This window comes from Trachypithecus francoisi, unplaced genomic scaffold, assembly GCF_009764315.1.
Source record: "Trachypithecus francoisi isolate TF-2019V2 unplaced genomic scaffold, Tfra_2.0 Lachesis_group1, whole genome shotgun sequence".
Classification (NCBI taxonomy): Eukaryota; Metazoa; Chordata; class Mammalia; order Primates; family Cercopithecidae; genus Trachypithecus; species Trachypithecus francoisi.
Genome location: NW_022681454.1, coordinates 109,924,235 through 109,938,721, shown reverse-complemented (window position 1 = coordinate 109,938,721; position 14,487 = coordinate 109,924,235). Strand labels below are relative to the sequence as shown.

The 14,487-nt window shown below is 37.8% G+C and overlaps 1 protein-coding gene across 30 annotated transcripts in view; it reads right to left on the bottom strand.

The window, feature by feature from the left end:
- ANK2 (ankyrin 2) overlaps positions 1-14,487 on the bottom strand; it is a 715,648-nt gene that overhangs the window by 90,242 nt on the left and 610,919 nt on the right. For all 30 annotated transcript variants that reach the window (XM_033215055.1, XM_033215039.1, XM_033215046.1 and 27 more), the window contains 5 exons: positions 10,992-11,189; positions 6,134-6,232; positions 5,354-5,452; positions 1,377-1,475; positions 354-452 (listed from right to left, as the gene is read on the bottom strand). In XM_033215055.1, the coding sequence (XP_033070946.1) occupies positions 354-452; positions 1,377-1,475; positions 5,354-5,452; positions 6,134-6,232; positions 10,992-11,189 (594 nt within the window). The remainder of the gene's footprint in view (positions 1-353; positions 453-1,376; positions 1,476-5,353; positions 5,453-6,133; positions 6,233-10,991; positions 11,190-14,487) is intronic.

Sequence of the window (14,487 nt, the reverse complement as noted above, 5' to 3'; positions counted from 1 at the left end):
GCAGTGGAGTGTGTTACCGCTTTGCCAGCGGTAGGTGTCATACACAACTAAAGGAAAAGGGCAGAGGAGCCAGAAAATAAGAAACCAGTCACAGAAAAAGGAATTAAATATTATAAAACTATATTCACACATTTTATAGGGATAGATGCTGAGTAAAGGAAGCTGAAGCCCTGTGTTCCTTGTGTGAATTCACTTACTTCTGCATACTCCTATGTATGTGCTACAATACATTCAACAAAAAGAAGTTCAAAACTAAAAGCCCCAAACATCTTGTGAGTGAAAAAGTACTGTACGTGTATTTAGTTTGAAAACGAAGATAACAGGGCTGAAGCTAATCTGTCACTTATACTCACTGTGGTGGTGGTGGTGACCTCCTCGGTCACAACCTTCAGGGTGTCGACCACGGAGATGTAGCCCAGACGCTTAGCAATCGCCAAGGCAGTGTTGCCATTCTGAGGAGAGAGTGAAAGAAAGAGAGTGAGAAATAAGAGAGAGGACTGCGATGTGAGCCAATGAGCTCACCCGCTGCTCTGCATGAGCCAGCATTTCCTTCCAAAACAAGGCACAGCTTAGGAAAATCACTAGTTTTTACCATTACGTCTAAATCTGTCTTTGTAACTTCTTCAGACTATAGCCCAGGTCACCATGGTAACACAACAAGCTTGCATCTGCTTGCTCGTTTTAATAAGAAGCACTTGACGCTTTAACCCTAAGGTTGTCAAATATCTTCTACAAATATTGTATTGCGCTTAAGAAAGTGCCTCACGACGCCTCCAAAACCTGTTAGCAAGTACCAGGTACACTCATCCCTTATCAGAGGCTAGGCCATCTGCTGCAGGTAAGATGTTACCGTAGGGAACACGGTAACATATTTAGCTACAGCTGTGCAGAAACTCACTGTGCAGTAAAATAACACAAGCAAGCAATTCAGGCTGCATCCAACCCAGGCCACTTGGGATCCCAGTTCGTTTAATTGCACCGCTTAGTTTACATTTCAATGGCTCCACAACCCAATGAGCTTTGTTTAAGCCAGCAGCTCCCTTACTGTGCTCCCTTAAGAAGGCGAGGGGGGTCAATTCGTGCTCACATCTGAGAGCCAGCTGTAAGCAGAGCACGTTCCAGCAGTCCAAGAGGAGGGCCCCCCTCTCCAGAGAGAGCCAAAGAGTCAGGCTGACTGCTTTTCCTCCCAGGGCAAGCACTTCTGGGGAAGTCACACTGACTTCTGGAAAGTCTGCCCAAAAATCTGGGGCTTTCCAGAGTCCAGGGGGCTTATTTAAAGAGGAGGAATCTGACCTCACTCAGCTCATACACGAAGCCACCAGGTCAAGAGAGGAAAAAGAAGAAAGCGTGGTGAGGGGCAGTGGCGTCTGCCTTACCGCGGTGGTGGCGTTGGGCTTGGCCCCATGCTGGAGCAGGACGTTGATGATGTGCGTGTGACCCTGCTGCGCGGCCTGGTGCAAAGGCGTGTAGCCGTTCTGTGGAGGACAGTGGTGGCGGGCCCAGCACCCGATTTGCAGAGGGAGAGGAAAATTAGGTTAACCTTCATTTTGAATAGTCTTATTTACAACAAAACCATCACAGATGCTTTATTTGGAGCCCAAGATTATCAGCAACCCATTTCTCAGCAGCAAACACTCCCTCACACCTTATGGTCTGCTAAGCAAAGAGAAGAGACCAGCTGATGAAACAAACTTAACAGACTCCAAATGATAATTATTAATACATTTTAACCAGTTAGCATTAAAAAGGAGGGCTCCCTTAAGAAGGTGAAGGGGGTGGGTGCAGTCAACTTCTGCTCACATCTGAGCTGAGAGGAGAGATTTAAAATAAGAAAGAGCATTATCCCTGTGATTTCTTCCCTGGGAAACAAGAGTAAAATTGTTTTTAACTGAAGGCTGCAGAGGGTCATATAAACCACTGCTCGTTCATCATGACGCTCCCAATTATTAACCTTTGGCTTAGCTTTAGGGATTCTAAATCATTGAAAGTAAATCTAAATCTTACATTCCTTTCCAAGAACAGCTTTTCTCCCCATTTCAGACAAGATGAAACTGAAAATAAGAAAGTTAAGTAATTTCCCCACAATCGGGCGAGGTTCAGATCCTGTGCGGAAGACCATGGCAGCCAATGGCTACCAGACAATGGCTATTATTTATTAAAATCCACCTGCTTCACTTCTCATAAAATGTTATCTATATGGTTCAGACCCAATTGTCCTGAGCTCTAAGTTCTGAGTGGCGCTTTCATACTCTAAGCTTTTAAGTGTACATATCCCTTTCATCCAATGTCACTGCTGCCCTGTGAGCAACATACTTGCTTGTCCTGTCTACTATATATGTGGATGCTACATGATTTCTTCTATAAATTCACTGCGCTCTGTCTGCCCATAGGAACATGCCCATATGTATCAGTGTCTTAAGTGTGGCACATTCTCAGCTCTGTCATGTTGGAAGTCTTACATCTCCTTATAAATCCCTACAATGGGATGACCCCAGGAAACCTGAAAGTATAAATCAATTACAGGGACTCCAGGAAGCCTTTGGCTATTACAGGGACTCTGCTGTCAAATCAAATAATCCACGGACATTTAAGGAGAATACACTAGGCGACACTTCTTTTCGTAAAAATTCTTCCTTTTCATTGTGTTTACATCCATTAAATCCACTGAATTTAGTTCATCTCTTTAATATCAGCCAAGTTAATTCATTCGACACCTTTTACTAATCACACACTATGTGCTAAATAACTTAGCATGTAAATAAATAAAATAATATATCACTATAATATATAAATAAATGTAAATTCTCTATAAATATATGTAAATTAATAATGCCAAAGCAACATTCTTGCCCTCAATAGATCAGTGGACACTGTGGCCACAAAAATGTTCCCCAGCCCTGATTTAATCTAACCTTTACCTGAAATCTCCAGTGAGGATATATGCCAGGGAAGTCTGGAGCAATTCAAAAGTGTTTACATAAACATTTGGTTGATTCTTAATCCACTGTCATAGGCCCATCTGGCCAGGAGCTCTAGACCCAGTGCTACCAATTATTTGCAGACCCTTAATCCTCTCTAAGCCCCAGTTTTCTCATTTGAAAAATGAAAATGGCCAAGACTTCAAGTTTGATGAAGGATCAGATAAGTTGCTCTTGAATATGTTTTCTTTTCTAGCTTTGAAAATTTTAGCAAACACTTTGGTGTGTGTGTGGTTTTTTTCTTTTTTTTCCTCAGCGAAGAGCTCTATAATCTTCAGTGTCTTTATTTTCATGTGCTGTTCTAAACCCTCTTCACAAATTAAATATATGATTAACCAGGTCTGGTTTGTCCCAAGCTGCTGTAACAGGGTTTCATTCTAATTTTAAGCAATGAATAGTCATAAAACAAGTTCATTCTGCCAAATCTTTTATACCACATCATGAGAGTTTACAGAGTAAAGTTAATATATATGTTTACATTTTTAAAGCAATGAATCCATTTTTAGTAACTACAGCTACACATAAGATATGAGAAAGAAAACCTAATTCCTTTCCCAAAGATGCCATTTTCATGTGGAAAAAAATCTGAAGAGTTTATTAAAAGACTGTCTTTTGAGGTTTGTATCTATTTCCCTGAAGATATGTGGTTCCAAATGTAACAGTGCAAGCAACTCAGTTCACTTAAAAAACAAAACAAAACAAAAAAAATGAAATGATAAAATGAGATTTTTCTTTCAATCAAACCTTCATTCAATGCAGTTCAAACTCCAGGGAGATCATTGATATTCTCTAGACAATATAGTGTTTGCCTTCTAAATATTATAACCATTTCAACAATGAAACATTTAAAAATATGATAAGCATTTTCAAGCCCTGCCAACATCTTGTTATACTGTTGCATTTGTTCATTTCAAGAGAATACTTGGATTCCAACAAAAATGTCTTTCCTGGAGTGCTTATATGCGAGCTGGCTCAGCAGAAAAGGCTTTAGGAGCTAATGCCTGAGAATTCATGTTAGAGGTTTTAAATAAGTCTCAAAGTACAATTTCATGAGAACTTAAGAACTGGCCAGAAACTAGGCAGCAGCTATTCTTGCTAGAGTTAGGTTATAGGTTTAAATCTTAAATGTTAATAGTATTATTTATAGTTTAAAAATCAGTTAATTTTAAGTTAGCTATAAACATGATTATGTATAGAAATGATTTTGTTTCTGCTTCTAATATAAAGACTGACTTATAAAACTTCTGTATATTTTTAATTTGTATAATCTTGAATTGATGGCTTTGAAAAGTCCTGAATGTTCTCACACTAATTTACTTGAGCTCATTCAAATTGCTGCAATTTGAAATTTCTGGGTCACGCTTGGTGGTTCACACTTGTAATCCCAGCACTTTGGTTGGCCAAGGTGGGAGAATTTCCCTTGAGCCCAGGAGTTCGAGACCAGCCTAGGCAACACAGTGAAACCTCATCTCTACAATAACTTTTAAAAATTAGCTGGGCATAGTGTCACGCAACTGTAGTCCTAGTCAGTACTGAGGCAAGAGAATCACTTGAGCCCAGGTTCTAGGCTGCAGTGAGCTCTGATCATGCCATTGCATTCCAGCCTGGGCAACAGAGTAAGACCCTGTCTCAAAACAAAAAGAAAAAGAAATTTCTGATATATGAACTTAAATAAATGTGCAAATAAATATTTCTTTGGATCAAAGAACTTGGAGCTGTAAGTTTTATTATGCATAATGGCCACAGTTATAGTATGAACTTCTCTTCACCTTGAACCAAATTGAGAGCACTGAAGTGAGGTGTTATGTTCCAAGCTTGCTTTGCTGAATAGAACCTTTTGAATGCCACTGGGGAAACTATTGGGATCAAGTCAGCTCTGCATTATCCTTGAGAACTTCCAACCCAGGCCTTATACATTATTGCCTCACTGAGCATGTCCACGTGATGTTCTGAATGTGACAGAGTTCATTAAAAATGAAAGGCATACAGTCTAGGCTGCCTGTCTGTATTTCTTCATGAGAGTATAAGAGGTCAGAGGAGGGGGGCCAAGGTCCTCAAACAATGTAAAGGTAATCTGCCAGAACATCAAAATGTTCTAGCAGGCATCTATTGTATCCTGCAGTAAGTTGTTAAACTGATGTCAGCTACTTTAACTTTATAATAGAAATAGTTCTGAAGCTAACCTGCGTGGCTGTCAAAGGTTATCAGAATGAAAATTCTCAAATAATTACAAAACTACATCACCTCTTCAAAATCACTTTAGAAGAACTAAAAAGGAAGAAAAAATACACTTGTAGCTTTGATAAACTAGTGAAGCATCCAGATGGCTGAACCTTTTTGCTTATAGTAATTGAAAATGACCACAAGTACTTTACCTTGGTTTTTGCGTTAACATTTGCTCCCTGCTTCAGAAGAAAGTTTACCATTTTCACATTTCCATAGTGACAGGCCACAATTAAAGGTGTGTAGCCAAGCTGTAAATAATAATAAAAAGTTAAAAATAGAAAAAGTAGAAACTTTACTACTCTAGTGGTTAATAATCCAGAGGAGAAGGACTGGGTAGAGTATCAGTTATTGTATGACTCAATTTGACTAAAGATATTATTTAGCAGATTATACATGTACCCCTGACCACAAGGAACTTCGTATCAGCGAGAGAGATCAGATGTGGGTGACTTAATCTGCAAAGAACTAAGAGAGAGGCACAAATAATATCTGAAAACAGCAAAGACAGAATGACTCTGATAGGAGATGCAGGAAATATGTAGCTACAGCAGGCTTAAAGAATGGGTAAGAATTTTATGGCTTAGAGACGGAAAATCCATTTCCAGACCAAGGGCATGGAGACAAGACAAGGAGGAACACGGCAAGTCATGTGAACTAGCTAAAGCAGTAAGAGAGAGGGTAGACTTAAGGTTGCAAAAATTGGAGTCTTTCTTCAAAGAGTCCTGACCCCATGCTATCCACTGGACTTGATTCTAGCAAAAAATGGGGAGCCATCATAGATTTGTGCATAGGAGAGGGTTATGATTAGTTTACACTTCAGAACGGATTCTTGAGGAGGGAAGACCCTGGACACGCAGTGACCTGAATGGGGGCTACTGGGAATCATCCCATCCCGAACCCGTCACAGTATTGAGAACGATTTGCTTTACCTTTGTATGTGCATCCTGATCAGCTCCATGCTTGGTGAGAATATCAGCAACATTCACTTTATCTTCCTGGGCTGCAAGGTGTAAGGATGTGAGTCCGCTCTACAGAAAGAATGGAACCAAAGGGATACATTTGAAGAAAAAAATACATTGCATCATCTGTAATATTATGAAAACACATTGAAAATATTGAAAAAATCCTGGAAAACTCATAGCCTCTTCCCAGAAACTGTATCTTCTGATATTTAAGGCAAATTCTCTAAATTAATGACATTTCATCTAAGACATGTCCTCCAAGTCAATCAACACATAAGGCAAATTACATTTTCTATATTAGGTTCTTATATTATGATGTGAGACTTCAAATGATATTTATTTCAAATCCATCTGGATCTCCTGCTGTACCAACTTCTTTATTTAAATAACGGATCAACCAACTATTACACCTATAAGCATAATAATCATCTATAGTTTATCAACAAAATATTACATCATTGTAAAAAATGGACAGTTACAGGAAGTGAGTTCAGAAAAACTTCCGCTAGCACCCAAAGAAAGTATACTTTCCAGGAGGTTCCGTTAAACGTTACCTTAAAGTAACCTTATTATTTACAGAGCACCATATACTGCCCAGTTTTATGCAACATGTTTGGTATACATACATCAAGTAATTATTTTGTTTATTTGAATATCCAATTAAAGTACAGTTATGAATTAATAATAAAAAAAGGAAGGCATGGACAAAAGAGGGAGGAAAGTGGCTTATTCAGTCAATGCCACACTCGGGTAGACTTACTACATCATTTACATGTTTAACAGGTGTTTTCTTGAGTATGTTTCGTATGTCATGAAGTGTTCATATTCTAGGCACTTGAATACAGCAGTGAACAAAAGTTTCTGTCTCTATAGAGCTTACATTCTAGCCTACAGTATGTTTATACTGTATATTTCTCTCCCCTCACTATTGTTCAAATGCCTACTATACTTATGCTGTTCCTGGACATCCTGCAGCTGTAGACTGAGGTGGCTACCTGGACTCTGAGTCAGCACCTCTTCCCCAGTTTACATCTGATTAAAATTGACCGGCCCTGTTGGCCACAACTTTTCAGGCCCACTCTCCTGCATTAGCACTTAGGCTGAGAAAGCTAAGCCATGTTCTTCAAAATTCATGATCTCCAGCCATGGTGCTACTTCTGAAAATCAAAAAGTACACCGACCTTATTTCAAAAATGTAAGTGAAACCTACAGAGAGAAAACCATTCTACAACTTGAGAGGAGGCTTTTTCCTTGTGGGCCTGAGGCTTTTTAATCCTGAGAGCTCTAGGTGAGCTCAACTTTGAGTTTCATAAAACACAGGGTGAGATAGAAGGCGTATCCTTTTCTATTAAAATTTTCATCTCTTCTAAACAAATATTATTTAATCCTAATGTATAAAAAATCTGAATATTAGGATAAAACAAGAGTCTTATCTTAATTTTCTCCTTACTAAAATAACAAACATAAGAATATTTCTCTTTACAGAGATAGTCTGTTTAAAAATGTTATTGAAGTGATCATTACATGCAGTGATCATCAAATCTCAAAGATATTTTTGATGACTTTTTAAATATGTGTGCTTCTTTCTACTCTATTTGCAGAATGGATTTTCTGCAATGCAAGATTACAAACTAACAACCAGTATGAAAATCTCTGCAGTTTATTGTGGTAAACTTGCATATCCAAATCAAAGGATGGAAACTGCAGTGAATATAGGTTTTTGTCCACAGTTGCTGTCTCATAACTCCCATAGCCCTTACTATAGTCTTTTGTTATAATGTTGTGCGTTTTAGGCCTCAGGGGCAGGCCTCAGGAAACAAAATATCTCCCACCTTCCCTGGCCTCCTTTCGCTTTCCCCAAGGCTAGGCTCTAATCTTCCCCACAGCATTCATGGGTCATAAGACCCTCCTGAGAGAGAGAGAGAGAGTCTCATCCTATACCCTGGGGCAATGAATGCTGACATCATCAAGCTTCCATAAAATCCCAGAGGACAGGGTTCAAGGAGCTTCTGGATAGCTGAACACAGGGAGCTTCCTTGTGCAGGGTGGTGCTCCCAGGAAGGGCATGGGAGCTGTGTACCTTCCCTCATACCTTTCCCTATGTGTCTCTTCATCTTCATCCTTTGTAATAGCCTTTATAAGAAACTATAAGCACTGTAAATGTAAGTGTTTCTGTGAGCTCTGTGAGCCACTCCAGTGAATTAATGGAACTCAAAGGGAGTGTCCTGGGAACCCCAACTTGAAGCCAGTCGGTCAGAAGTTCAGAGGCCCAGACTTGTGATTAGTGTCTGTGCAGAGGGCAGTCTTGGGGACTGAGCCTTCAACTGAAGGGATCTAACACTCTCTCCAGATAGACAGTGCTGGAACTGAATTGGAGGACACCCAGCTGGTGTGTGCTGCTTGGTATGTGGGGAAAACCTCTACACATTTGGTCCCAGAAGCCTTCTGTGTTGATGATTGTTGTGTGGTAGTGTGAGAATAGAGGAAAAACACTGTTTGAAAGGTTTCTGGAAAAAAAAAAAAAAACTTTTCCAATAAATCAAGAAAATAGGAAGTGTTGAAGCAGTTCTTTTCAAAAAAAAGTAATTTATTTCCTAAGATACACTGGTGGACTCAACAACTGATCTTTTTTAGTTTTATTTTATGATAGATGGTGATTGGATAATGATATCATTTCTATATTATAGTTCTTCATGTGAAAATATGAAATTATAGTTCTTCATGTGAAATAATCATTTGGAGAGTATGAAATTATTGATACCAGTTGGCCTTAAAAAGAAAAGAATATGTTTTCTTCAAAAGCAATGGGAGAGTTTTTTATCAGTTTTGCTTCTCCTCTGAGATATTTTTATAGTTGCATTATCTTATAATTCTAACCAAAAGGCAAGGTTATATGTTTTATATGTAAATTTTATATATAGTATTATTATTCAGATATATCTGCACAAACTTACTAAAGTTTTACTTTAGTGATAAATATACTATGTGTTTAGGACACCACTCAAATGTAATACTGAAATCATTGTTATAAAGATAACAAAATTACTTTGTGATTCAAAATTGAATGTTTTTCTTCATTGCTGAGTGTGCAAATCAAAAATACTCATTAAATATTTGTTAACTGCTAAAACTCTCTCAAAGAAAGTAATGTATTTAGAAGACTATCATAAAGGAAGACATAGTGAACTGATTTCAGGTATGTACCTGTCATTTTTATAAATTAAAAATAACACCATCAGAAACACTGTAAGATCCATTTCATGAACTATCTGAATTTCAATCCTACTCAAAATACTGCTGAATTGTTTATGGATTTCTTTGGCTTATTTTCAAATGAAGATTTATTTGTTATTAGTAGAGTAAACATATGCCCCCTTCATACACTAATATTAAATAAAATATTCTATGCTTCATGATCAGATTTTTCTCCAGCAGGGTAAATGACCACCTGAATGACATGACGTCAATAGTCACAAGGATGTCCATGCCCTAGATTGTAATGATTGTCTATCTAATACACTGAATTTCACTATAAGGCTTTATCGTGTTCATTCTTGTAAAAATGCAACTATCCTTTGGAAGACTAACCCTATAATTTGCTCTCATCATACTTTAAAAAAGGATTTGTGGGGACTTTTTATAAAGGCCAGATAAGTAAGTAAGGGCAGGGGATGTACAGGAACACTTCTGAGTGACAAGGAAATAGACTAGGACTGCAGAAATATTCAAGGCAACCTGCCTGTTTCATAGCTTTTCCTAAAGGATGCATGCTACATAACCTATTCACAAATGTCGTTAAAACCAACTTATCACTGATACTATAAAAGTAGCAATTAACAGTGAAATGTAGAAAACATAGAGTATTTGTATATTTATGGAAAGAGCTAAGAAACTTAATTTTCACTAAGCCCATATAACATATTACAAAAAGCATCAAGACATCAAATGACAAACTAACTTAATAAACACAGGTTCCAATTCTGTGTTTCTCAGCAGCTGGCTATAGCAGAGTATATGTATATAAGTGTAAGACAGAAAGTTAGATAGATCCATAGATCTTTATGTAGATGGATGGATAGATGTACCAAAAGACATATACTTATAAAAAATATATATTTTTATATGTGAATTTTTTCCCTTGTATCTTTGACTGCCATTCTATTATAATTAATGTGGTGGTCTACAGAGGCCAGTCCATGGAGAAAGGCTAAAATGACTGATGTGCTTTATTAAAAAAACAAAAAAGATTTTCTCACCACTATCAAACCTCTCAAACTAGGCTTACATTGACTCAAAAAATCTGTATTAAATTGCATTTCCTCTCTGCTCTCCAGAGGTGCCTCAGATGCCCAGCAAGACTAAAGAATGCCCTGGGTGGTGGACATGGGCCTTCCAGCTTAGAGGCAGTTGTTTAAGCTAAACCCCAGATAGAACCATTCTTCCTCTATATATATATCTGAAATTTAGAATGAGGAGCAGCAGACACTGGAGCAATTATAGTGATGTTAACATTGGGAGCTACAGGGTAGCCTCTTTAGACACACACAGAGATGCAAGGAAAGCGGGGCTATAGAGATGAATAAAACTGACTTGCATAGAAAAGTCAAGAAGCCAAAATGTTGCCATACAGAGAGTCTCTCTCCCTTGCTTCCTTATGGTTTTCTAATCTCTCATAAGGCTTGACTCCCTTCCTGTCCTTGGGGTCTGTAAGATATCCCTGTTTCTTTTTAATATATTGCTCCTTTTTGTTCCGAACTATCTGTGATTGATTCCTGTTTACATGCATCCAAAACACTCTTGATTGAAGCAAGAAATGACAGAATACCTTGGTTGACATGTGGATATTGGCTCCCTTATCCAGAAGCAAGGTAACCATATCTGTGTGCCCCTCCTGCGAGGCCAGATGGAGTGGAGTTACTCCTTGCTTTGTCACAATGTTTGTCTCTGCTCCATAGTTCAGGAGTGTGGAAGCTATCTGCATTTGATTCTTCTTGGCAGCAATATGTAAAGGAGTATAGCCATTCTAAAAAAGACAAAAATAAAATACATGCATATAGAGTAAGATTAACAATTGCTCTAGTATGTATCTCTAAAGGAAATAAAAATCTCTAATCAACAGAAGAGTTAAAAGTGAGTTTACAGTTAATGCAAACTCTTAGTCATCACATTTCCATTCAACAATAACCAAATCTCTACAATAAAAGTCACAAGGTACCCCATTCTACTGTAAGACAGATATAGACATCAAAGCTCCAAAGCTGAAAACTCTCTCCTTATAATATTGCTCCTCTCCTGAAGAGCAACACAGAATAAGCCAGGTTCCTCTTCTACATGACCATCCTTTAGATATCTGGGGATGATTTTCATATCCACCTTTAGTGTTCTGTTTTCCAGGCTAATTTTCTTCATTTCTTCAACCATCCCTGATGAAAGTGCCATTTCTAGATCTCTCCCTATAAGGATGTTCTGTTACGAGCTGATTCTAGTTTGTCAATATTGCTCTTGAATTGTATGTGCTATCTGAAACCAAGGCTACACTTGCCATAAGTTTATAACGTAAAGAATCAAATGGAAGTACTTCTATTATCTTATTATAATACTCCAACTAATACGCTTCTGTCTGGATTGTACTTTAAACTGGTTCAACAAATATTACTGAGTGCCTAGCGTATGCCAAGCAGTGTGCTAGGTGTGGGAATACAATGGTGAACATGACATGATCCCTGTCTTTAATGGGTTAAATTCTAATTTAAAATATATTCAACAACAAAATTAGCTTATATTAGTCTTGTAGTCCGTTCAGATCCTAGATCTCCCCTTCTTCATGACCTGCTGCTTCAAAAGTAGAAATATGAGGCTACTCATTTCGGGTGGGAGTTTGTGGAGAGGGTCAGGATAACTATACTCTGCTTACAAGAACAAAACTCTAAACCTCATACTTAATTAAAAGAAAAAAATGTGAAACAACTGTAAGTCTGCAATATATATTGTTTTATTTCCTTTTCTTTATCAAATCTGGTAGAATTTTCCATTTGAAATGTGTGATAGAAATTAACAACAGTGGCTTTGCTATTAACTGTGGCTTTTCCCCTCAGTGACATGCTGAAGGTAAAGACAGCATAATGATCAAGTGCTTCTTGTGAGATTACCATGAGATGATTTGTTTATTTATTTGTTGAGACAAGGTATGGCTCCATCACCTAGACTGGAGTGCAGTGGTGCCATCTCAATCACTGCAACCTCCACCTCCTGGGCTCGTGATCCTCCCATCTCAGCCCCCTAAGTACCAAGGACTCCAGGCACACACCACCATGACTGGCTAATTTTGTTTCTATTTTTGGTAGAGATGGGGTTTCACCATGTTGCCCAGGCTCATCTCAAACTCATGAGCTCAAGCAATCTGCCCACCTTGGCCCCCTAAAGTGCTGGGATTACAGACTTGAGCCTGTAATCAAACATGAGAGGTATTTTTATGTCATGCTATTTCCTTAAAGCTAACTGTAAAGTGTACCAAAAAATAAAAAAGTGTTTTGAGAATTTAAATGTCTTTATGAGCCATCATCAAATCTTGATTCTCACACATTCCTACATTATCTACTCTGTCCCCATTTCTCCAAGCAAGAATAAGTCTCTTTCATTTTTGACAAATAATGTTTCTCCTGAAGCAACTGAAGGAAATTCAGCTTGGAAGCCTTTTCAGGGTTTGATCAGAGGTCCCAGATGCTTCAAAATATTGTATTTGTGTCCATAGACTCTATTGAAAAAAAGGACACATAGATTTTTGTGGACCAAATAAGTTTAGTCAACTTCTTTTTGCTACAATGTGTTTCTTTAGTCTCAATTACCCCCCTGCCTACAGCATGGGCTCTACTAAGGTTAGATAAAGGGACATTTTAGCAAAACAACATAAGCGATCATCAAAGAAGGTATCAATTCTGGCAATGGAGGTTTGTCTGGTAGATACTCAACATACAAGATCTGAAAAGCCCTCTTACTCCACAAAGAGGAAACATTTTTGGACTCAAATAATTGCAGCACTCCCAATAAAGACTAAGAGAAGGTTCTGGACTCTGGTGGAAAGAAGCAAAGTTCTCGTGGCCAAAGGACCATGCGTGTTGAGGAGAGGGGACATTATAATGAGCAGAAAGAGAGTCTAAAGTGGAGACTACCATGGGGATCTTACCATCTGGAGACCTCTAGGAGTTGCCCCAAAGATGAAGGGCTCATGTTCATTGACAGGCTGGGGCAGATAAGTGAAAGACACTAGAGAGGCATTCCCAGAATACCCATCCTACTGTGGACTCTGGAGTAGAGAAATGCTTTATGTCATCTTCTGAACTCGGTATGTGCGTGCCTAAGATTAAGGACCATAAAAGGTAGAGGCTAGAAATCAAGGCTATGTTTGTCTCTTTAGGAAAACCATACACATTATTTTATAATCTAGGTCTTCTCTTGCAAGTAGATTGAGAGTCCCTTGTGGAAAGAGAACACACATTTTACAATTTTACCTCCCATTGAGGTAATCATAGGAGTTCAATGAAAGTACTCATGAGTACTGATGAAGTCTTTTGTATCTATGTTGAGAATGGTCAGCGTGGAAAGCTAACGAAAAAAAATGCTGCCATGTTAAGTGAGCAGTTATATTTTTATTCCATAGTTGCTCAACCTTTATTCTTTCATGCAAATTTATTGGGAACTCACATATGTTATTAAACACCTCATAGATATGCAAATGAATATAATATGAACACTACTCTAGTAGTGTGAAGAAAGACATAAAATATGTGTAGAATTGATGAGGTTGTAGAAAAAAGAGGAGTAAGAACACTGTGGATAATTATGAATATTTGGCATCCTCTTTTGACAGTTCAAGTACTTTATTGTAAACTGTTTATTGGCATCAAAAAGATATAAATATATATAGATGTATATGTATGTATGTGTACAAAGTTTTATATTTATATTATATATAACATATTTATATATATATATTACACAGAACATATTTTTGTATGTATCATTTTTATATTTATAATATGCATAATTTAAATAGGCATATGAGTATATATGTATATGCTTGTATAATAGAATGGAATAAATCTCTCTCTATTGCTTTGGGACACAAGGACCTAGTGGTTAAGAGCATCAGCTCTAAAGTCAGTCTGCCTGAGGTCAAACACAGGTACAAGCTCCAACACGTATTATTCAGATGACTTTGGAAAATTAACCTACTTAAATCTCACTTTCTCATCTGCAAAATGGAGATCATTAGAATACCAGTCTCATGGGGTTATTATGAGATATTGCTGTAAAGTGTTGGG